The 23,197-nt window shown below is 37.9% G+C and overlaps 1 protein-coding gene across 10 annotated transcripts in view; it reads right to left on the reverse strand.

Moving 5' to 3' along the window:
* MTUS2 (microtubule associated scaffold protein 2) overlaps positions 1-23,197 on the reverse strand; it is a 588,550-nt gene that overhangs the window by 176,310 nt on the left and 389,043 nt on the right. For all 10 annotated transcript variants that reach the window (XR_012016248.1, XM_072795621.1, XM_072795619.1 and 7 more), the window contains one exon: positions 16,243-16,404. Coding sequence is in view for 9 of the 10 variants with exons in the window: in XM_072795621.1 (XP_072651722.1) it covers positions 16,243-16,404 (162 nt within the window). In the remaining variant the exon portion in view is untranslated. The remainder of the gene's footprint in view (positions 1-16,242; positions 16,405-23,197) is intronic.

A 23,197-nucleotide genomic window follows, 5' to 3' on the forward strand; every position in this document is an offset into this window, starting at 1 on the left:
CTTTTTCCAATGAGTTATCTGAGGTCAGAAAGGTTCGGCATCAGCGTCTGACTTCAAAGTCATTCGCTAGTTCCTTTACCATCCATTCATTTTTTTCTTTTTTTAAAAAAGATTTTATTTATTTATTTGTGACAGACAGAGAGAGAAAGAGGCAAAGGCAGAAGCAGAGGGAGAAGGAGGCTCCCCATGGGGCAAGGAGCCGGATGTGGCTCCAAGGATCCTGAGATCATGACCTGAGCCAAAGGCAGACACTTAATGGACTGAGCCACCCAGGTACCCAGCCATCCAAATTCTACATAATAGAAATTCATTGTAGCTTATTAATAAAGTTGTTCCATTCACTGTAACAAAAATCACATGGAGAAAGAAATATGTCCAAGGTGGTTTTTGTTTTTTAAAACCAAAATAGGTGTAGCCAATTAAAAAAAAAAGGATCCCTTTTTCTAAAATTTTTAAAGGTCTTATAACTTGTCATTTTTTCCCAAGTCATGGATGGGCACAAGAGTGCTGCATGCTGGCTGGTCCTCTGCTGGGTGGTGGTAGTCACAGCTGCCATGTGATGAGGCCTATCACTGCCAGAATTACCTAGGGCTACAAAATGGGCACTGGGTATAAGTGGGAACTTTATAGTCTATGGCCAGGGCTTGAATTCAACCCTGACATTTGGTTTTATTACTTTGGGCAACTAACTTGATTTCTCTAATCCAGCTTCCTAATCTAGAAAATAGGGTTAAGAATAGCACCTGTGTATCACATGTTATAAGTGAGAACAAAATGAGATGATGGGTATGGCTAAGCGTGGAGTAAGTACTCAACACGTGCTGACTATTATTATCATAGCGGCTCATCAAGGAGCCACACCTTAGTTTGGCCTGTATAATATTTAATTCATTGTCCAAGGTCGGATTCTCAGCATGACATCATCACATTGGTTTAAGTTGCATATACGAATAATCAGGCATTCTACTCTTATTCCCCAGCAATCTCCTGCCATGTATACTGTTCAAGAGTCAGAGCTTTTTCTAGGCCAGAGGACTCTGTATTCCAAGGTCCTGTCTCTGGTGGCCATATGCTAGCTTCTCGTGTTCAGTATGGGGCTCAAGTAACTGCAGGGAAGCCATAAGTAAATGAGATGACATATGGTTGCAGGTAATCTTAATCAATACCATATTTAACCAGCCAATCTTCCAACAGATAAATGAATGTAGGATACTAGAAAAAAAAGAGGCTTTGGAGGAAGATCTCAACTAGAATCTTGAGTTGACTACATAGTAACTCTGACACTGGGAAAGTCACATTTCATCACATTTAGAAATGAGGAAAGAGGTACTCCATAGTGGTGTTCTGGTGTTTAGGAAGAGCATGAGTCTAAAGCACTTAGGGCAGAGTCAAGCACACAATACCAGGCAATAAACCCTAGAGATCATGTTCATGATGATGGTGATGGTCATCAAGATGGTCAAGACCTAGGTTAATGAAGGACTCATTACAGCTATGCGATCAACTCATTACCATCTTGAATGAGAATCAGATGTCTGGCAAGTGGTTGGGAGTGTCAGGGCAAGGAGAAAAGCATACTAGAGAGAACAGCTTGAATAAGGAAAGGCACAGGGCCATGAAGGGCCTTGGCTTCTTCAGGGAACCAGAGGTGCAACGTGGCAGCATAGAAGAAAGATGTGGTAGGCAGGCACAACTCAGAAAGGGCCTATTATGCCAGGCCAGGTGAAACCAGGCCCCACAGGGCTAAGGAGGTTAAAACTGTCACCAGCAAGACCTCCACTAACCCCTTTCTTCTTCATAGGAATGTTAACCCTATATTTTAGAAGCAAACGAAGGGAAGTGCTCTCGCTGGCCTCAACCACCGACTCACACCTGTGCAGATGGACCTTTGAGTGTCTAACATTTACCTCTACCTCATTTTAATATTAAAAACTCCACCCAAGGAAGAGTACAAACCTCACTAACATAACATGATGCATATATAAGCATGTTTCCTAAGTATGCAATGCATGACTTTATGGCTACCTCTACATGCAATTACAAAATTCCCCTTTCTAAATATTTATCCTAAACCTAAATAAAAGAAACCCACTAATCCCGGTTGGGAAGTCATGGCTTTGTGAGTTATTCCTCTCAACTCCTTATTTGCTGCAAAAAAAGTTTACTTTGTGCCACAACTCTACCTGGTGTAGTCTCTGCTTATAACTTACTGAGGAACAAAGTCATATTAGATAGTTACACGCAGTGTCTGGATCTGTGCCTGTAGGTAATGGGGAGCCACTAAAAAAGTCTCAAGCAGGGGGAGTAACAGGACTGGATTTGCGTTTAGAAAAGTGAAAGTTTGCTTGCTAGCAGTGGGGAAGGGTCAGAGGGAAGGATTGAGAAGCCTCTGGTTTAGATTGTTTAGGTGTATTGACTAGTAGAGTGTGTGGCCCAAAGTAGATCTCAATACTAATATGATTTGATTAAGGGATTAAAAATGAAAGATATGAAGATTTTGCAATGTCCAAGAAGTGCGCTATTTTTTCTTCAGTTAGCTTAGAAAATGGATGACCGGCATTTGTCTCTTTCTTATATTTGCATTTTTTTCCTACTCCCCATGAAGATCATAATTAGTATTAGGCATTTCATCAATGTAAGTTAGCTAGTAGAATATACAAATCTGGGAAAAGATGAAAAGTTTTAAACACTGACTTGTAATTAAAAGTTCCATGTTCATCATGCTAAGAGATTACACTACATCATGGTAGCAATTTGCATAACAATGCATTTATAGCACAGTAGGCAGAGTTCTGAAACACATAAATGTCAGAAATCACAATGGAAAACACAGCTCCAAAAGACCATTTGCATTAATTACTGCTGGACCAGCTCCCATAGCTCTTCAAGGCTGACAAGCAGTGTGGGCAAAATACTAGGTGGGTAACCTTTTAGATACGTGTATATACTCTTAAATGAAAGTTGGGTTTTTGTGCCCTACTTTTGAAGATCTTCCACAAAACAAAAGGTTTCAGACCAGCCTGCAGGTGTCTTAATAGCAAGGTGAGTCACGGCATTTTATAAATTCTCCTCTGGTACTATGGGTTGTCCCATAATGCTTCCCAAATCACCTAAAATATTCTTCTTGTTGTTTTAATGAAAGAATTTGAAAGACATAGTAAAAGAAGATAAATGTCTCTTTCTCCTTACTTGGATCATTCTATGGCATTTAATGTAATTAAAATTGTTAAATAGCACTCTAGACCACTAAACTAGCAATAGAGGATGAGGTTTTTAAGACTTTTAAAGTCAAGTGTCCTAAAACCAAAACAAAAAAAGATGACACTGTCCCAATGAATTAAGGAACAATTTTTGTGTAATGATTAAAGCCAAGGTGGCCTCTGCCATAAAATCAGAGACTGATGAAACAGCTTGCCAATTTTCTGTGCCATTTCTTTTTCATGCTGTCTTTTGATTATTTTACAGCTAGCAAATTCCTCCATAAAAGGGGTGGAAGGGGAAAGATGAGTGTATATATTTTTAAGTTCATATCTAATTGTTAGCAGTCCTATGCTGAGATTTTAAGAGGAGGGAGCCTTGGCAACCTCTAACATTTACAAAGAGGAAATTGCTGTGGTTCACCTGCATGGAACCACAGCAGCCACCACTGCTGTCCAGCAATTTCCGCTGATCCCTTAGGTCTGTGCCTGCGTGTTTTCTGCACACTGTGTTATGTCTATATAATATGCCTTCATTGTACACTCATTTCCCTTCCCCAGCACTTAGCATATCTATAATTCAATAATTAAGCATGTAAGTACAGGTTCTATGCTTTCCTCTCCTGCTATACCCTCTGATCCATAGGGACAGAGACTGTCTCATACATCATGATTTTCCCAAGTATCCAGCACAGCACTCCACTCAAAAAAGGGGCTCAGTAAATATTTGTTGAAAGAGTGAATGCTCACACAACCAAATTCCACTTGCCCTCACTCCCTCGGATGACTAAGAGTTGACTCTGATGTCACAGTTTGTGCTTCACAGCACCTCCTGGTCTGCTGTGAGGGCCTAGGAACCTGTCCACTGCTGGCCAGAAAGAACAGCAAATAGATCTTCTAAGACACCCAGGAATGATGAAGTGGACAGCTCCTCTTTCCAGACATTCCATACATCATCCTCAAGATATTTTTCTGTCTCCGTGACCTCATGAAAAGGAACAGTTTCAAATTTATTGCTTCTATTTTTCTCCAACAAAAATTCTTTCTAAACACTTCTACTTTGCTATAAACTCCTCTATCCCCAACCTATTTCTGGCTCCCCCGTTGGCTTCACAATGACAAATAAGTTGAAGCTGTGCCTGCGACGAAGACTCAGCCTCAGGGAGAACACAGTCAATACAAAGCAATAACACTATCCTGAACAGTCCAGCGCAGACTAATTACTCTGAACTTACTTTCTTTCGGTGCCACCTCAGGAGGTTTCTGGACACTCCTGAATCAACATGGGCTTCCACATTGTGAGGTGCTGTGACTTTTTCATCATCAGAAAAATAACATGATCTGGGAGCTATTTATGTTAAAAGAGCATATATCGCAGGTTATGGTTAAGAACAACCCTCAAATCTTCTAGAACCAAGATTCCAGTAGCAGCTAAAGTGATCCTTTCACCTGCCCTGTATTTTCCTAAAGCAGACTATTTTATTTCAGCAAGCTCTTCCTCAATTTCTTCATTTAAGATGTGCTCGGAAAGGGAAGATGACATTTGGCCAGACTGGAGGGATGATGGCAGTGTATGGCATCCGGCACACATGTACATTGAAGGGGTCTGTAAACACATACTTTAATAATGCTGATGAAATATTTGTATTTTAAATCATAGTATGCCCAGAAATACCTAAATTTGTGGAATTTAATTCAGAAATAATAATCTATGTCTCAAGTAGTAAAATGGAATATTTATAATAAAAGTGGAGTTTCTGTAGCTCTTGGAGCAATAGCCTCACTATTCCCAGACTTTTTACCCCCAGGTAACAAGACACCAACTGTTCATTTTCTATATAGCCATAGGATATCCTTCCATACCTTAGGCTGAATAAAGTAATTTTATTTTTTATAATATACCATGTCAACAACATGGAATCAGAGGGCAAATTGATCAAAAAGTCATCTATCTTCAGATTGATCTTTTCAACTGAAAGTATTTTCCTATTTGTTACAACAATTGCAAACAGTTTGAAGAGGCAATGGGTAGAGCTATTGATGTAAAATTATAGGGATCACAGCACTGCAGAGGTTTTGTATTTGACATGAACAACACAGAGACTTTTCATGAAAATTTTGATAAAAGGACTATTGAAAGACCAAGGCTAAGTTTCAAAAATTCTTGGGAATCTTCCTTTTGCACACCCATCAACAGGATGTTCAGTATTTTTCTTTTTAATCATTAGCACTAAACCTACATCGTTCTGTTGTCATCACACTGATGTCTAGGATGTAATGATTATTATTAACTTAATAGGAGGACAATATTATGGGAGTAGATCAAATTTGAGACCTCCAACCATGTTTAGTATAATGTACTAGCTCTCAGCCTGGGTCTGAAACCCCAGGAAAGGAAGGTCATGGGTAGACTACAGAATTATTGTAGGGGATCTGAGAAACTCTATGGGAAGTCACTAGTGCTATAAAGAACTCGGTCTCTAAGATGTAATTTTCTTTTATTTTTCTTTTTTTTAAGATTTTTATTTATGTGATAGAGAGCGAGTGAGCACAAGCACGGGGAGGGGCAGAGGGAGAAGGAGAAGCAGACTCCCTGCTGAGCAGGGAGCTGATGAGGGCTTAATTCCAGGACCCCAGGATCATGATCTGAGCCAAAGGCAGATTATTAACTGAGCCATCCAGGCATCCCTAAAATGTAATTTTCAATGGTAGTTATTTCAATTAAAATTAATTAATTGGCCTCCGTTGGAGTAAGAATATTTAAGTAGCATGGGACAGAGGTTAAATATGCAAGTTTCAAAGTCAGACAGACCCATCCTGATTTCCTACTCTATTACACGAAACCGCGTGACCCTGGGTGGGAGGTGGTTACTTAATTTTTCAAACCTCAGTTTCCTCTAGAATTAAATGAGACAGAGTATATAAATCCTTAAGCATACTGCATGGTACATAGAGAATGATCAATAAATATATCTTTAAAAAGGAAGAACAGAAAAAAAGGACTTTAAAAAACAACTGTGTTATTTATATGCCTGGTATCTGAAACACTTATGCATCCTTCCAATTGGCAACAGAATACTGCACTTAAAACAAATTAATGTCAACTTATCTGCCATCATAAATTAAACTGAGACAACTCACTTTGGAGAGACAGATTATGCATATGTTAACCATTTACTTCTATGGCTTCTCTAAACTCTTGCTTACTGAGTTAGGTTTCATAAAGGCACACTGCTAGATTATATTACTGTAGTTTCAATTTAAAAATTTCTTCAGGGACACCTGGGTGGGTCAGTGGTTGAGCATCTGCCCTCAGTTCAGGGCATGATCCCGGAATGCCAGGATACAGTCCTGCATGGGCTCCCTGCAGGGAGCCTGCCTCTCCCTCTGCCTATGTCTCTGCCTCTCCTCTCTGTGTCTCTCATGAATAAATAAAATCTTTTTCAAAATCTCTTCAAACAACTCCTACTTAATATTGTATCATTGATTTAATTGACTTATAGCTATAAGAAATAGCTACAAGTCAAAATATCTGCCATGTGTAAAGCCATATTCCAATGTGACTCAGTATTTCCACTTTTAGGACCTATCATAAGAACACATGTGTGTGGGAAAGGATTAATGCAGCAGGCTTGGATTGCTCAAACTCTGCGCATCCTCAAGAAGGGCCTGTTTTTTAATAGACTGGCCCTTGGCCAGTTCCTGGAAGCTGAGCTTTTGGAATGTTCTGACTGACAACGTGTTCTCCATGCCTGAAGCCTTGGACCACAATCTACCAATTTGTCTAGATGGTTTACAAATTCAGCAGTTGGTCTCTGTGACATAATTAAAACCCTGGACAACCAGGCTCAGGTGATATGCCATTATACATCAGTGTGGAAGGAATTAAATACATCTGTGACATTCCACTGAGGTGATTCTTGGAAGCTTGTGCCTGGTTTCCTCTGAACTTTGTACCATGAGCTTTCTCTTTTTGCTTTTTTAAAATTAAAAGAAAAAATTATTCTGGATCCTTTCACTGTTAGAAATTGTAACAATGAATAAAGCAATGTCTAAGTCCTGTGAGTACTTCTGGGGAAATCATCAAGCCTGAGGGCAACCCCCCAACAAAATATGTTTTTGCAAAATAAGTTTACTGCAATGAATTGTTTCATGATATTAAAACACTGAAAACAATTTAAATGAACAGGAGATAAACAGTTCTACAAATTAGGGTACATCAACATAAAGTTTTTATAATATCATTAAAAGTAACATTTTTCATGTATTTATCAGAACATTGGAAAATGCTTGGAATATAATGTTACCTGAAAAAGCAAGATCCAGAACTGTGTATAAAGCTTCAACCCAAGTATGAAAAAAGTTCCCTACCTGTACAGAAAAAAGACTGGATGGGACTATGCCAATATATATTAGTAGCTCCCCATGGACTGTGAAGTTATGAAATAGTTTATTGTTCATTTTTTCTATATTCTTCATGCTTTTTCCTAGAGAAAATTATTATCCTATTTTTATTGAGTTAATATATTTCAGTGCCAAATTAAAACATGCATGGAAAAATTCTGACACAGAAGATAAAACTGAAAAATGAATATTTTCTTCTCATCACAACTTCTCCTTCAATTGGACACCACACAAATAGTAGCTGTTAACTACTTAAATGATACTTCTACTCCTTTTCTATAAATATACAAAAATGCATTCATAAAAATATTTATTTTTATTTGGGGTTTGGCAAAAATGTGATTTCCTACAGTTTTCTTAACAATGTATTATGGACATCTTTCCAAATAATTCATATAGATCTGTCATATTCTTTTGAAAGACTACATAACAATCTAGTGAATAGATGTATCATAGCTTATTTAAATATTTATATATTGACAAATATTTAGATTGTTTCCAATTTTTTACTATTATGATCAATGTTGCAAAAAAAAAAAAAAAGTGCCTGTACTTACATCATTGCTGCCTAAGCAAGAATTTTCCTGCGAGATTCCCAGAAGTAGAAACACTGGATTATACATTATATACACTTAAATTTTCATAGATGACAAACTGCCCTCCAAAAGCTTGTACAAAAAAAAAAAAAAAAGCTTGTACAAACTTATATTCCCATTAATTCCACTATAGTGTTCATTTGCCATATTCTTCCTAAAGCTGGCTATAATAAACCTTTTTAATTTTTTCTAATCCAAATGAAAAAGATGATATCTCATTTAAAAAAAAACTAAATGTATTTCGTTAATAGCGCTTTTGAACATCTTTTCATGTTATGGCCATTGACTATTTTATACTTCTACTATGTGAATTACCCATTCATATCTTCTACCTATTTTTCCAAATGAGTTGTATTTTTCTTATTTGTTTTCATATAACACTTTGCTGTAGCATTTTCATTCAGTTTATCTCCTTAATTCTACGATGCCTTTCACTGTAGAAAATTACGCTTTTATGTAAGCGTAAACAGCTACCAGTTTTAAAACATTTCCAGGTTTCATATCATGTTTAGAAAGGCTTTCCGTAATCCAAAATTTTAAACTATTTTCGAATCATTTTATTATTAGAATAGATATGCTTAAAACAAAGTTGTTGTCCACTATGTTGTTCAACATAATATTTTTTAATTCACAGAATTAAATCTTAAAATCTTAAAAATTTGCTAGGAAATAAGCTTATTTCTTCTGAAGAAGTGACATGCTCTTTTCTCCCCCCCTGGTTGTATTTCTTCCTTTGCTCTTGTAGCCAGGAAACTCTGGATCTAGTTTTATTAGGATTTTCTTTTTTTATTAGTTGGAGTTTTATCCTTTGAATTTGGGCTATTCTGTACCCTTTACTGAATGCTACTTTGGATCTTTTCTGAAGTCAGAGAGGAATTAATAAATAAGCTAGAAAAATGACAAAAAGGCAAGTGATAACATAAATAAATAATAAAAACCTATTATATTTAATTTAAACTTTTTCAGGTCATAGTTGTTAATCCACTTTACAATGAATTCTTGATCTGCTACAATTAACTGGAATCCTGCTGCTAAGATTATAGATCTCTTGTTCCTACTCTATTTATTAGTTTATAACTGTTTACCTTATTGTGAGCTTCTTAAAAGTAGAACTGTTCTAAATATCCTTGAATCCAACTCATCCTACAGCTTAGAATAAGCACCCTGATGTCTCCTGAATGAATGAACCAGAAAAAAGTCACCCACAATAAAAGCTCACATCAGAAATCTAGGTTAAAGGCAATAGCCGAAGTACTCCCCAGATATGTCCTATTGTGGGTATATGTTGTATCTACAATTGTGGATGACAATAATTGAGCAGAGAACCCAAAGATAAAAGAGCTCTGCCATCATTAGCCTGGAATCACCAAGGGAAAGAAGCAAAGCATTGCAGTTTATAAATATTTCCAATAACATGGGTTAAAGCAAGGATGGGTGTTATCTAAGTAATTAAGATAACCAAAACACCTTACGGTCCCAAGAAATCCAATTATTTGGGATTTAATTATAATCTGCATGCCTATCTTTTAGTTTTTAAGTACCTTGATGGCACAAGGCAATGTGAAAACTGATTTTATTTTTAAAACTAGATTTTATTTAACTTAGAAATTCAAATGAATGGAATAAAGGCAAAGCTAAAATTCAGTGATAAAATTCATTTTTTAACAATATATTACTTTACATCCTGAGTCTTGGTTTGCCTCTCTGTAATTTGTAAAAGAATAGTTTTCCCCATACCTCCTAGGGTTTTTGTGAGGACAAAATTAGATTCAGTAAATTCAAATGTTTTATAAAGTAATACAAAGTGGAAGAGAATTCCTGTTATCAAGATCACATGGCTTTCAGAAATCTCTTATGTAGCTGAAATATTTGAAAAAAATAATAAAATTTTATGGGCTTAAATACTGTTGCTAACTTCTCTTTCCTACACACCTGATATACCTGATTTCCATTTAACTGTATTTCAACTAATGCAACAACTCTTTCAATACATTTTATTATATTATTATATAACACTTTAAATAAACATTCAAGTAGAGAGACTAGTTAGTTTAATGTATTCTATTAATCACCTTTAACCATGAGCAATGTATGGTCAATGTTGTTTCATATTCTATAAACGTACCGATTCCACCTGCCATCATCCTGAGTTATTTTGAAGCAAATCCTAGAAAGCATGTCATATCATGTATGCTTAAAATATGACTTTTTAAGACCATAACCACAATCACTACATCATGCTTAAAATATTAGCAATACATTCACATTTCCTCAGTTATCTTTGACAAAATTTTTGGAGTGTATTTAAATTGGGATCCAAAATAAGATCCATACTTTGCAATTGGTTGGTATGTCTAAATTTTTTGTAATCTACACACTCTCCCTCCAACCCTTTCTTCCTCCCAATTTTTTGACTTTTTCTTGTTTTTTACAACTTTTGTTGTATAAATCAGTTTTTGTCCTATAGCATTTCTCAAAGTCGAGTTCCGCTAATTCTATTTCCATGCTGCTATTTAAAATGTTTCTCTGTCCTTGTATTTCCAGTAAATTAGTAGTTAGATCTAGAAGCTAATTCAGATTCATTTTCACCTCAAAACTAATTCACAGGGGCACATTGGTGGCTCATTCAGTTATGTGTCTGCCTTCTGCTCAGGCCATAATCCCAGAGTCCTGGGATTGAGTTCCACATCAGGCTCCCTGCTCAGCCAGGAGCCTGCTTCTCCCTCTGCTCCTTCTCATTACTCCATGCTCTCTCTCACTCTCAAATAAATAAATAAAAATAAAATCTTTAAAAAAAACTAATTCACAGATAATGTATACATTTTCATCAGGACAGTTTATAATGCCCAGTTGTATCTTTCAATTGATGGTCACTGCCTTCACCTCTGGTTCATTAGAGCTGTGAAAAGGAGATATGCTATCCTATCCTGTTAGCTAGAATATTTTTTATAAGAGAAACTTCCCTTCATCAACTATTCGGTTGACTTGAGGTACAGACTGAACAGAAGCCGAATGTTTTATTATTTTTCTTTTTTACCAGCTTCCAAAATAATAGGTGGTTTCTTAGCATCCCCCAAAGTGATTAGTTGCTGTCTATCTTTTGTATCATTATGCCCTTGTGGATATACATATATTGTGGTGAGTATTAGTCCACCACAGCTGTTATGAATCTTAGTGATATTCAAACTTTTTCTTTTAACTAGTATGAGCTTATTCAGTTTGACTCTACAGTCCTTTTGATATAAGTCTTGTAGTTCTTCTTGGCTTTCTGGCAAGGTAAGATGTTCTAAGATCTACAATTCCTACCTTGGACCTGGAACTAGCCATTTCTCCAAGGACTCCTATCTCCCTCTAATGGTCAATGTATTTAGAGATCACAATCTGGGTACTGGGGGTGCTCCTTATTACTGGTTTAGTCAGCATTTCTAATGAAAGTTAGAGATAGGAATATTTTTTTAAATACCTTTTTCAAAGGTAAATTTCAGATGAGTTCATACTTTCTTCTGTTATACTCAATAATCTCCTTGATACCTAAGTGCTATATCCCATTTATCTCATAATACACAAATTCAGAATAACAGTAGATTCAGAATCATAATACCAACACTACCAATGATATAATTACTGAAAAAAGTTTAAGATGTTTTTGACTTTCTTTCTGAACATATGATATATACTATTAGAGCTGTATAATCAATTTGCTGTTATAAAGTCACTTGAAATAGTTCTCTGTATGTTTATGTCACCAACAGGCCATTCAGTTACATTCCTTTAATTGAACTTTTGATTTTTAGATATCACCTTTTAAAAGTCAATGTTAATTTACAATTGTGTAAAATATTTATCTGACTTCAAAGTCAAATCTACAAAATAAGGTATACTTAAAGTCTATGTTCTATCCCTATGACCTCTATCCTATTCCTTCTTTTCCCCTGCAGGTAATCATTTTTTAAAATTTGAAAGTTTGTTCTTCAATTGCTTGTTTCTTAATAGAAGCAAATATATAGTTAATTATATATGTTATTTACATAAATTTGTATAATTATGTATGTTATTATATACAATTTATAATAATTTATAATATAGAATTATTATATTTAATATATTATATATATAAATGTCCCTATTGTTTAGGAAGAAAGTAGGTTTCTATACATACTTTTCTCTACCTTGCTTTTATCAGGTAATGATGTCCCTTCAGAATCACCTTCTAGTAATATGTGTTTTCCCATTCATTTAACAGCTATATAGCACTGCATCTTGGATGTATCACGATCCATTCATCTGGTCCCCATTAACGGATATGTGAGTTGTTTTCAGTATTTTGCTATTTCAAACAGTGCTGGGCACCCCCGGTGCCCAGATTGTGATTTTAAATACTTTGTGTACTTTATTTTCGCTAGTCTACCTTTGGAAGATTCCTAGAGGTGGAACTGCTAGGTCAAAGAACAAATGCTCATGTGATTTTATTAGATAATGCCAAATTCTCCTGCAGAAGATGTGTACTCTGTTCTATACCACCAGTAGTGCATGAGGATACCTTTTTACTGCAGCTTCACAGCAGTGGATGTTTTCAACCTATTGGAATTTTGCCAACTGACTAGGTGAGATATTGTAGCCCATTGTAGTTCTACTTTACATTTTTCTTATTATAAATGAGGTAGATTATTTTTTCATGTGGCTTTTTCTGAGAACAACTGTCCAAATTCCTAGGCTGTTTTTCTACAAGAGTGGTTCACAAAATATGACTCCTAGGTCTGCAGCAGCAGCAGCATCTGGGAAATCGTTAGAAATGCAAATTCTTAGGCACCACCCCAGACCTACTGAATGGGGAAATATGTTCTACTAGAAGGTGATTTTTTTAAAATTTTTATTTATTTATGATAGTCACACAGAGAGAGAGAGAGGCAGAGACACAGGCAGAGGGAGAAGCAGGCTCCATGCACCGGGAGCCCGATGTGGGATTCGATCCCAGGTCTTCAGGATTGTGCCCTGGGCCAAAGGCAGGCGCCAAACCGCTGTGCCACCCAGGGATCCCTAGAAGGTGATTTTTAAAATTTTTTTTAAAGATTATATTTATTTATTCCTGAGAGAGACAGACAGAGAGGCAGAGACACAGGCAGAGGGTGAAGCATGCTCCATGCAGGGAACCCGATGCGGAACTCGATCCCGGGACTGGGATCCCAAAGGCAGACACTCAACCACTGAGCCACCCAGGCATCCCTTTTTTAATTTTTTTAACTGAAGTGCATACCTTATTCAGATTTCCACAGTTTTTTCCCTATTGTCCCTTTTATGTTCTAGGACCCTATCTAGGATCCTACATTTACATTTAGTTGCTATACCTCTTTAGGCTCCGCTTGGGTATGAGCTTCTCAGACTTTGTCTTTGACAGTTCTGAGGAATACCACTCAGGTATTAAGTAGAGTGTCCCTCAATTGGGATTTGTCTGAACCTTTCCTCATGATTATACTGGGGCTCTGGGTTTTGGGGAGGAAGACCACAGAGGTAGAATACCATTGTCATTGCATAATATCAAAGGTACACTATTATCAGCATGACTTATAATAATGTTGATGCTAACTTGGATCATCCAAGGTAATGTTTGTCAGATTTCTACTCCAGAAAGTTACTCTTTGTCTCCCTTTCCAAATTGTCCTCTTCAGAAGTAAGTTGCTGTGCACAGTCTACACTTAAAGAATGAGGAGTTATTTTTCCTCGTCTTGAGGGTATACCCCATAGAAGGTGATTTTTAGGGGATAGCATTACATGATAAAAGCCAGGTAGAGAAAAATATGTATAATAGATTACCTTTTTCCTAAACATTAGAGACATATAATATATATAACATGTAATAATTATCAATTACTGAATGAGATACACGGGGGATAAGGCCCATTAATCTGTGTTTTAACAAGCTATACAGGTGATTGTAATGCACTAAAATTTGAGAAACATTCACCTATATGGTTGATTCAACATCTATATTAACTTCCCTTAAACTTGTCTAATTGTTTTCTATTTAAACTAAGGCCAAGGGACGCCTGGGTGGCTCAGCAGTTGAGCATCTGCCTTCAGCCCAAGGCGTGATCCTGGAGACCCAGGATCGTGTCCCACGTCGGGCTCCCTGCATGGAGTCTGCTTCTCCCTCTGCCTATGCCTCTGCCTGCCTCTCTCTGTCTCTCATGAATAAATAAATAAAATCTTAAAAAAAAACAAAAAACTAAGGCCAAGCTATTAGTAAAGTGGAACTGAAAGATTCAAATGCCATGCAGCATCCATGCATTTATTGGTTGATTCACCCAACCGTTAACAAATAGACGTTAAGGATAATTTCATATCACTGTGGCAGACAGTGGGGATACTGTGCTAAAGCAAAACAGACATAGTCACTGACTCCAGAAGCTTTCCTTCTGCTGAGGAAGAACAAAACGTAAACAAGTAATTTAAGTCTTACCCAAGAGGGTTACAAGGTGATACTGCAACGTAGAGCAAGGGGATCCAGCTAGTCTAGTGGTTAGGGAAATGCAAATAAAATGAACATTGAGAAAGTATTTTACTCCCATCAGATGGACTAAAGTCTTAAAAAGGGATCATACTTATTCCTAGCAGGCATATAGGTGGACACATGAAGCACTGCAGCATCTTTAGAAGGAATCTAGTGAGACCTATGAATGCATCAAACACAGCAATCCATTCCCAGGAATCAATCCTGTAGAAAGAGCGCCACTCATTCAAGGCCATTTGCTGCAGCACTGTTCATAGGGGCAACGCTAGCTACAAAGTACCCACAGTGCGGAAAGATTGAATACATCCTGGTATATCTATATTGGGCAGCCACTGGAAAGAGTGAGCCATACTGTGATTTGAAGGTATTTCTATGATGTGCTCTTGGAATAAGGAAAGCAACATGTAGAAAAATAGGTATAGAGTCTCAATTTTAGAGGCACCTGGGTGGCTCAGTTGGTTGAGTCTCTGCCTTCAGCTCAGGTCATGATCCCAGGGTCCTGGGATCAAGACTCGTGTCAGGCTCCCTGCTCGGCAGGAAGCCTGCTTCTCCTTCTCCCTCTGCCCTTTTCTTTACTCACTCTCTTTCCCTTCCTCTCTTTCTCCCAAATAAATAAGTAAATAAAATATTTAAAATAAAATAAATTCTCAGTTTTAGAAACTCACATAAACCCATATATGTATGTTGGTATGTGATCATTTGAGCATAGAAGAAAGATATGAAAGAATAGATGCCAGATGGATAAGCCTTGTATAATGGATTAAAATAAAATAAAATAACATGCATCCTCCCCTCCTCTTTGTGCCCTTTCCTATAGTGCAGAAGATGGGCAGCTCACAATTGCATGCCTGGGCACCCCACAGACAGACAGAGGTACCTGAGTGAGATGAGGGGGCCACGTGTAGGCCGCCTTGACAAGAACGTTCACTTGTTACACTTTTGCATTAGCCGACTGCCCTGCCTCTGGTCACCAGCTTCATGGGTATGGAGGGGCAGGGCATCCCTTCTGTGGGCCAGCATCTAGCAGACACAGCTTGGTCTGGAGCCCTTCTGAGGTAGCTGCTCCTCCCTGGATCTCAGCTTTGGTGGTGTGAGCCCAGAACTAAAGGCAGGGAACAGAGCTCCCAGATCCTTATAGAGGTGGTAACTTCTGTGGGGTTCCATGAGTCATTCCTGAAGGTGCAGTCAGAAGCTTGGTCCTACAGTTCTTCCAGTGATTTCATCAACACAGGAATCCAGAGCCAAATGCCAATCTCCCTAAAATAGCTTGATTCTTTTTTTTCTTACAATCAAAATGTATGATTCAATGGGTTACCAGTTGGAGGAGGAGTGAGAGACAGTTGTGAGAATTTAGACATATGAATATATGAAAGTACTTTGAAAATAGTGATATTATTGTTATTATTAATTTTAAATGCCATTTCAAACTCATCTATCATCCCATCTAAATAACTGATGTACAGGGGGGCTTTGAAAAGACTTCTTAATACAGAAAAGGCACTCCACTGTACAGCTTCTCCAAGGCACATGGTCTTACCAGCAGGTGTAGATGTGGATTTTGGCGCTGGAAGCAAACTCCTGCGGGGTGTTGTCACACTGGAAGATGCTGGAGGGGCTGCCCGGCTGGCCCCCTTGGGTGTGTCTTTGGAAGGCAAAGCTGCCTTCAGAGCCGGCTGGTCTTCATTCCCAAAGGTTGACCCTGTGGGAGGCAGACAGTGTGTTAATTATAACTTCATGAAAAATGGATGGACTCTCCTTGCCATTTGCAATCGCCAACCAATGCCAATACCGTCATCTGCTTTAGAACTCGAACTGACTCTTAGCAAGTGGCCTTGAAAAGCATTTCTCTGGGACCAGAAGCAGAAAAGTGCTCCCTTTAGTCTTACAGCAAAGTCTGTCACTCAAATGCTCTGTGCAAGGGGCTACACAAAAGACAAGGGCAATCTCTGAGGATTTTATACCTGTGCACGTGTGCGCGCACATACACAGACACACAGAATTTGCTTATGTGGATGTGTAACACACAGGAGATGAGCAATCCTTTTTTGAAAACCAGTGTGAGTGACCTAGGAGAGTTGAGAATAAGAGTGCATGTGTACATGCACTGCCAGTCCACGAAGCTGATGGAGAACTCCCTGATACCCAAGTTATTTTGCCTTCAAAATAAGAGGTTTGGCATGAAAGTACAGTTGTGAGGACCATGGGGACAGAGAATCTCTCTGAAACTCATGAAGCTTTTTGTCCGGAAAGCTAAGACCCCACCAAACTACAAAGCTCCTGAATTAGAGCGAGCTTATTGCAAAGGCAGAAGATGCTTATCAATAATTTCAGTTAACCATTCAATATAGAAAGACTCTTTGTCTACAGGACAGTTCATTTATAAATGACTGCTCTGACGCTCTGAACTTATGGGATATGGGGATCTGTGTCAGCTTTAAATGCACAAGGCATAAAATAAAATAAAATAAAATAAAATAAAATAAAATAAAATAAAATAAAATAAAATAAAATAAAATAAAAATAAAATGCATGAATCCCAAGTTTTCTTCTAGAGCTTTCCAAACCCACTGTGGTTTATACATTTGTCATGTCTTACAGACAATGACACCATCATCTATTCCCTGTTAAAGAATCAGTCTTTTAAATACACCTCTGATTACAGCTGCAAGGCCTAATCCACTAAATTAAATAGAGCCTGGGGCAGCCCCGGTGGTGCAGTGGTTTAGCGCCACCTGCAGCCCGGGGTGTGATCCTGGAGACCCAGGATCGAGTCCCACGTCGGGCTCCCTGCATGGAGCCTGCTTCTCCCTCTGCCTGTGTCTCTGCCTCTCTCTCTCTCTCTCTCTGAATAAATAAATCTTTAAAAAATAAAAAAATAAATAATAAATAGAGCCTGAATGTATCAGAACTATGGCTTGTTTGGAATTAAACTATCCAGTTAGAAACGTGACCATCTACCATGGAAAATATGCAATGACAGCTGGAAGAAGTTATACAGAATTTTAGCAAAAGATTAAATTTTTTGTTTTCATCATTTTAAAAGGATAGGCAACATTCTATTTAGATAGAGCCTGCATAAAAATGATAACATTATTCAAGAAGCTTTAATATTTAAAACATCCAGGAATTTTATTCAACCACTTAGAGTCGGAGATTGCAGCTTTCCTCCCTCGGATGACCTGAAAAATCTGTTTAAAATTGGTGAGATTTGCTTTGTTTCTAAAGAAAAGTGTATTTAGGAAGGAAAAAGAAAGGATGTGCTATTTCCCAGCAAATAACCCTGGTCCTATAGTTCTTTTCAGGTCTGTGCAAGGTTTTACATGGTTTGAAACAAGGCTAGGAGGATGCATTTAATATATGCAAACAGAACAAAATGCATCCAAACTTCACCAAAAGGATCTGTACTGTATCTTGAATGTCAGATAAAGAACCACATGTTCGATCCAAAAACTTCATCAAGAAAAGGGGGGATCCCTGGGTGGCTCAGCGGTTTGGTGCCTGCCTTCAGCCCAGGGCTTGATCCTGGAGTCCCAGGATCGAGTCCCGTGTCAGGCTCCCTGCATGGAGCCTGCTTCTCCCTCTGCCTGTGTCTCTGCCTCTCTCTCTCTCTCTCTCTCATAAATAAATAAAATCTTAAAAAAAAAACTTCATCAAGAAAAGGGATGCCATGCACCTGAAAACAGTATGTCTTAGCTTCTTAATCATCCAATAAGCTCACCAGTCCAATCCTAGAAGTTAGAGGATCTCTGGAGATTTGTAGGACATTTCAGATGGAAGGAGGTGGCTCGGCCACTGAATATATTTCACATGGAATTATCTACCGCTTAGCCTACTGCTGATATACTGCCAGAGTAATCTATTCACTAAACTGTGTAGTGGAAACTGAATTGAACATAAAAAGTTTCACATAGAGTCTTTTACTTAATTTATTAAAGTTTCTTAAGAAGAGAAATGTTTTGTATCATTTATAAAGTTCAAATGCCTTTTTATCAAATCCTCTTGCACCTGGCATCATCCTCTTCCACATTTATTCAGAGAACGTGTCAATTTAGAGATCTGGCGGCTTTTCAGACTGGGAAGTAATTCATCTGTCTGAAGTACAGAGTGTCAAGGAAGCTATGTGGGTGATGGACTCTCCTCTGAGAGAGGTCTTGAATTAACAAAAAAGAAAAGAAAGTAAAACAAAATAAAATAGAACTCTATTCTTGTCCATCATTGTGGGATACAGCTGGCAGTTAACAGCATCACTCTTTGAAAACTAGCTTAAGTCAGCCAGTAATTAAAGACTCATTATTTAGTAAGTGAAAAGTACTCAGAATTTGGAAATGGCTGCTGAAGTCTATAAATGCTCCAAGTACTTCACAACAATGCAGACAACATTAAACCATTGCTTGATAAGAGGAAGAAAACAACTGGCAATAAACAAACTGCTTGTGGGAGCCAGAAAAATGTTCTGGAGGATTCAGTCCTTGGAGGTGTTTCATGAGTCTAATCCAGTCCCCAAATCTGACCCAAATGATCCAGGTTATTATCTGGATAAATGGTGCAGACTGAACAAGTAGGGTGTGCATACCACCTCCTCCACCTCCCACCTGTCCACCTCTCAGTTTCTTTGTCTGCAAGTGGGGATACTGGGCATGGAACTCAAAGAGCTGTGGTGGGACATGAAAGAACTAATAAAGGTGAATTTTACAATGTTAATGCAAGAGTCAGTACAAGAAAACAGAGTGACTGGGGCAGCTGGGTGGCAGACTGAGTTTCTGCCTTCGGCTCAGGTCATGATCGCAGTCCTGAGCTTGAGCCCTGTGTTCAGCTCCCTGCTAGCAGCTATTCTCTGCTTCTCCTTCTGCGCCTTCCCCTGCTCATGCTCTATCTCTCTCAGATAAATAAAATCTTTTTTTAAAAAAGAAAGAAAACAGAATGGTGTCTGGTGCATAGCGTGCTCTTCTGTGTTAGTTATGAATACACACAGCTTGGTTTTAGGTTCAGCTGTTGGTCATTACAGCAAGTCAGTTTTTCATAGGAACCTGCGAAGTGTCCAGGGAGTAATATCAGATGCGCTGCTCTGAGAAGAAAGGAAAGGATTATTGAGATAAATCTGACAGTAACTGCAGGATGTTAAGAATAAAGAGATACAGTCTGATGTCCTTAAAACATATGATGAACTACTTGAGACACAGGAAAAGGTGAGAATAAGGACATAAGGGACCACTGCGCATGAGAATACTGAACACTGCTGGTTCCGCTACAGGGGAATCTGCCGGGACTCAGGGTATTGCTTGTTGAAATTCACACCCACCACAGGTAGTGACTGTCTGACTTTAATTAATGAAATTGGTTTTAATTTATGAGTCTCTGACAAGCAGTGAGATGGAACACTTTTTTCATATTTAAGTTTTTTCTTCCATAAGATACCCACTCATACCTCCGCACACTTTTCTACTCAAGTATTCTGCTTTTCTAATTGACATATAGGAGTTTTTTTAAAAAAAAATTCTGGATATTGATTCTTTATTGGTATATATCTCAAACATTCTCCCAGTCTTTGACTAACCTCCACAGTGATGGTGCCTTTATTTAGAAGTCTTTCCTTTTACCGTAGCTGATTTTTCTCAGTTTTTCCCCCACTTGATTTGCACCTTATGTGTCTTAGCTTTTCATTCGCTACCTGAGATAATAAAGATGTTCTCCTATGTATTCTTCTAAAAAGTTTAAAACTTTGTTTTTCAGGCAGCCCAGGTGGCTCAGCGGTTTAGCGTCACCTTCAGCCCAGGGCCTGATCCTGGAGACCCAGGATCGAGTCCCACGTTGGGCTCCCTGCATGGAGCCTGTTTCTCCTCCCTCTGCCTGTGTCTCTGCCTCTCTCTCTCTCTGTGTTTCTTATGAATGAATGAATAAATAAATAAAAAATCTTTAAAAAAACCCCAAAACTTTGTTTTTCATATTAGATCACTAATTCACCTGGAATGGAGCATGGAGTGGGACTGTATTTGTTGTTGCTGTTTTCTATACTGATGGCCAATTATCCCAGGCCTATATATTGAACAGTCCATCTTCTCTGCGATATCTGCACTGCCAGCTGTTGTGCATCAAGTTTCCATATAGGCCTGATTATTAGAACAAGCTAGCAACTCCCAGATTTTAATAACTTAACATAACTAAAGTTTATTGCTCAATCATGAATCATCTCACACAGGTAATCTGAATGATCTGCTATCCTGGGGAGCTCTACTCCAGGCAGGAGCTCAGGGACTCAGGCTCCTTCTATCTTGTGTTTTTGCCCTAATCTGGGTTTCTCAAAAGACATTAATATGCAGCTGGTATATGGGGAAAAATGAATTATTTGTGGAAGGATTTACTGGGTCAGGCTTAGAAGTGGAGTGTATCACTTCTGCCATGAATCCAACAGCTAGGACATGTAGTTTAGTTTATGCCCAGGAGAAAAAAGAAATCATTTCATAAATACCTATGAACTTTGCTACATGAAGCTCCACTTTTGAACTCTATAATCTGTTTCACTGATCTCTTCCTCTGTCACTATACCAATACCATATCATATTTACTTACTATTGTATAAGATCAGTACTGGTATACTGAACCAGTATAAGACAAGTACCTCCAACTCTGTTTTTTACTTTACAATTGTCTTGACTCAAGTATTCTTGACCTTTCTCTTACATATAAATTCTAGAATCTACTTGTCAAGTTCCAAGAAAAGTGGTTAGAATTTCCAATTAGAGACAGTTAAATCTTCTTTCTGAACTGCAACATAATTGAAGGAAGAGCAAGTGCAGATTTCATGTAAGAGACCACAGAGAACAAGGGCTAATAAATGTTAGCCAGCAAACATAATGCTGAACACCAATTATACTTTAGGTGCCATGTCAGATGACAGAGATACAAAGAAGGCAGAGTTCCATGAAAAAGCAAACAACAAATAAGTGGTTCTAAAAAGAGGCAGCACTAATAATAATAATAATAAATAAAAATTTAAAAATAATAAAATGGGGTATCTGGTAGCTCAGTCAGTTAAGCATCTGACTCTTGATTTCAACTTGGATCATGATCTCAGGGCTGTGAGAACAAGCCCTGCATTGAATTCTGTGGTCAGTCAGGAATCTTTTCTCTTTCTCTCCTGCTGCTTCTGCCCCTCTCTCCAGTATGTGCATGCTCTCTAAAACAAACACATTTTTAAAAATAATAATGATAAAATAAAAATTAAAAGAGACAGTACTACTCGTTAAGGGATCAAAATTTGGGATATATTGGGTTGAAGCAATATTGGCATTTAGTGGGTAGGGCTGTCAATACCTCTGTTCAGAAGACATGTAGGAATGTAAGAAACCATGGAGAACAAAGGCTAATAGTGTTACCTCAGGGGTACGAGGCAGGGAGAAAAGATAATATTTTAATTAAACAATCACATGTCATAAAAGGAATTTCTCTGCACCATTCTTAACTCTGTGAGTTGCCAGCTTAGTCTCCTTAATTCCTTCCTTTTTCAATGCTAGTGGTGCATACTGGACTTGTCACACCATCACCACTGAAGGATGAAGGTATTCTTCTGATCATATAACTAAAGGACAATAGCATCCTGTTTTACTGCTGGACACTGGCCACCTTTTGTAAATCATCCACTTACTGCTTGGAAGGTAAGATCCCCTTCAATAGAGTGTGAGAATTTTCAACGTATATGTTCTGCATGGTTACAGAATCCAGCTGGGTCCAGTTGAATATATAAACCTAATTGTGCTGTACTTTTTCTCATTATACCACCAGGACAAACAGGCTCCTTCAGCATTAAATCCTAGGATACAGTGATCCCTTTTTTTCTCCCTTCAGGATGGACCCTCAAGTTCCTTCCCCACAGTGTTTACATCTTGAACTGAGGGATCAAGTCTATCAAAATCTCATGGAGCTGAAACCCTACCTCACACCATATGTGAAACTAATTTAAAATGGATCAAATACCTAATGTAAGCACTAAAATTATAAAACACTTAGAAGAAAACACAAATGTAAATCTTAATGACCTGGAGACTAGATAACCGTTTTTTACATATGACATCTGAGGCATAATTAAAGAAAAAATAGATAAATTAGACCTCATCAAAATAAAAGCCTTTGTGCTTCCAAGGACACTATTATTAAAGTGAAAAGACAGCCCACAAAATTGAAGAAAATATTTTTAAATCATATAAGGGTCTAAAGAATTCAATTAAAAATGAACAGAATTTGTATAGACATTTCTCCAAAGAATACATACAAATAGCCAATAAGCACATGAAAAATGGTAAATGCCTTTAGGCATTAGGGAAATGCAAATCAAAGAAACCAAAGGAAACCCACTAGGATGGCTATTATAAATACAGACAACAGCAAGTGTCTGTGGAGATGTGGAGAAGTTGGAACCTTCCATACACTGTTGGTGGGATTGCAATGTGGTGTAGGTGCTTTGAATAACATACTCTTGTACAACACAGAAAGGAGTA

The sequence above is a fragment of the Canis lupus genome, chromosome 24 (genome assembly GCF_048164855.1).
Source record: "Canis lupus baileyi chromosome 24, mCanLup2.hap1, whole genome shotgun sequence".
Classification (NCBI taxonomy): domain Eukaryota; kingdom Metazoa; phylum Chordata; class Mammalia; order Carnivora; family Canidae; genus Canis; species Canis lupus.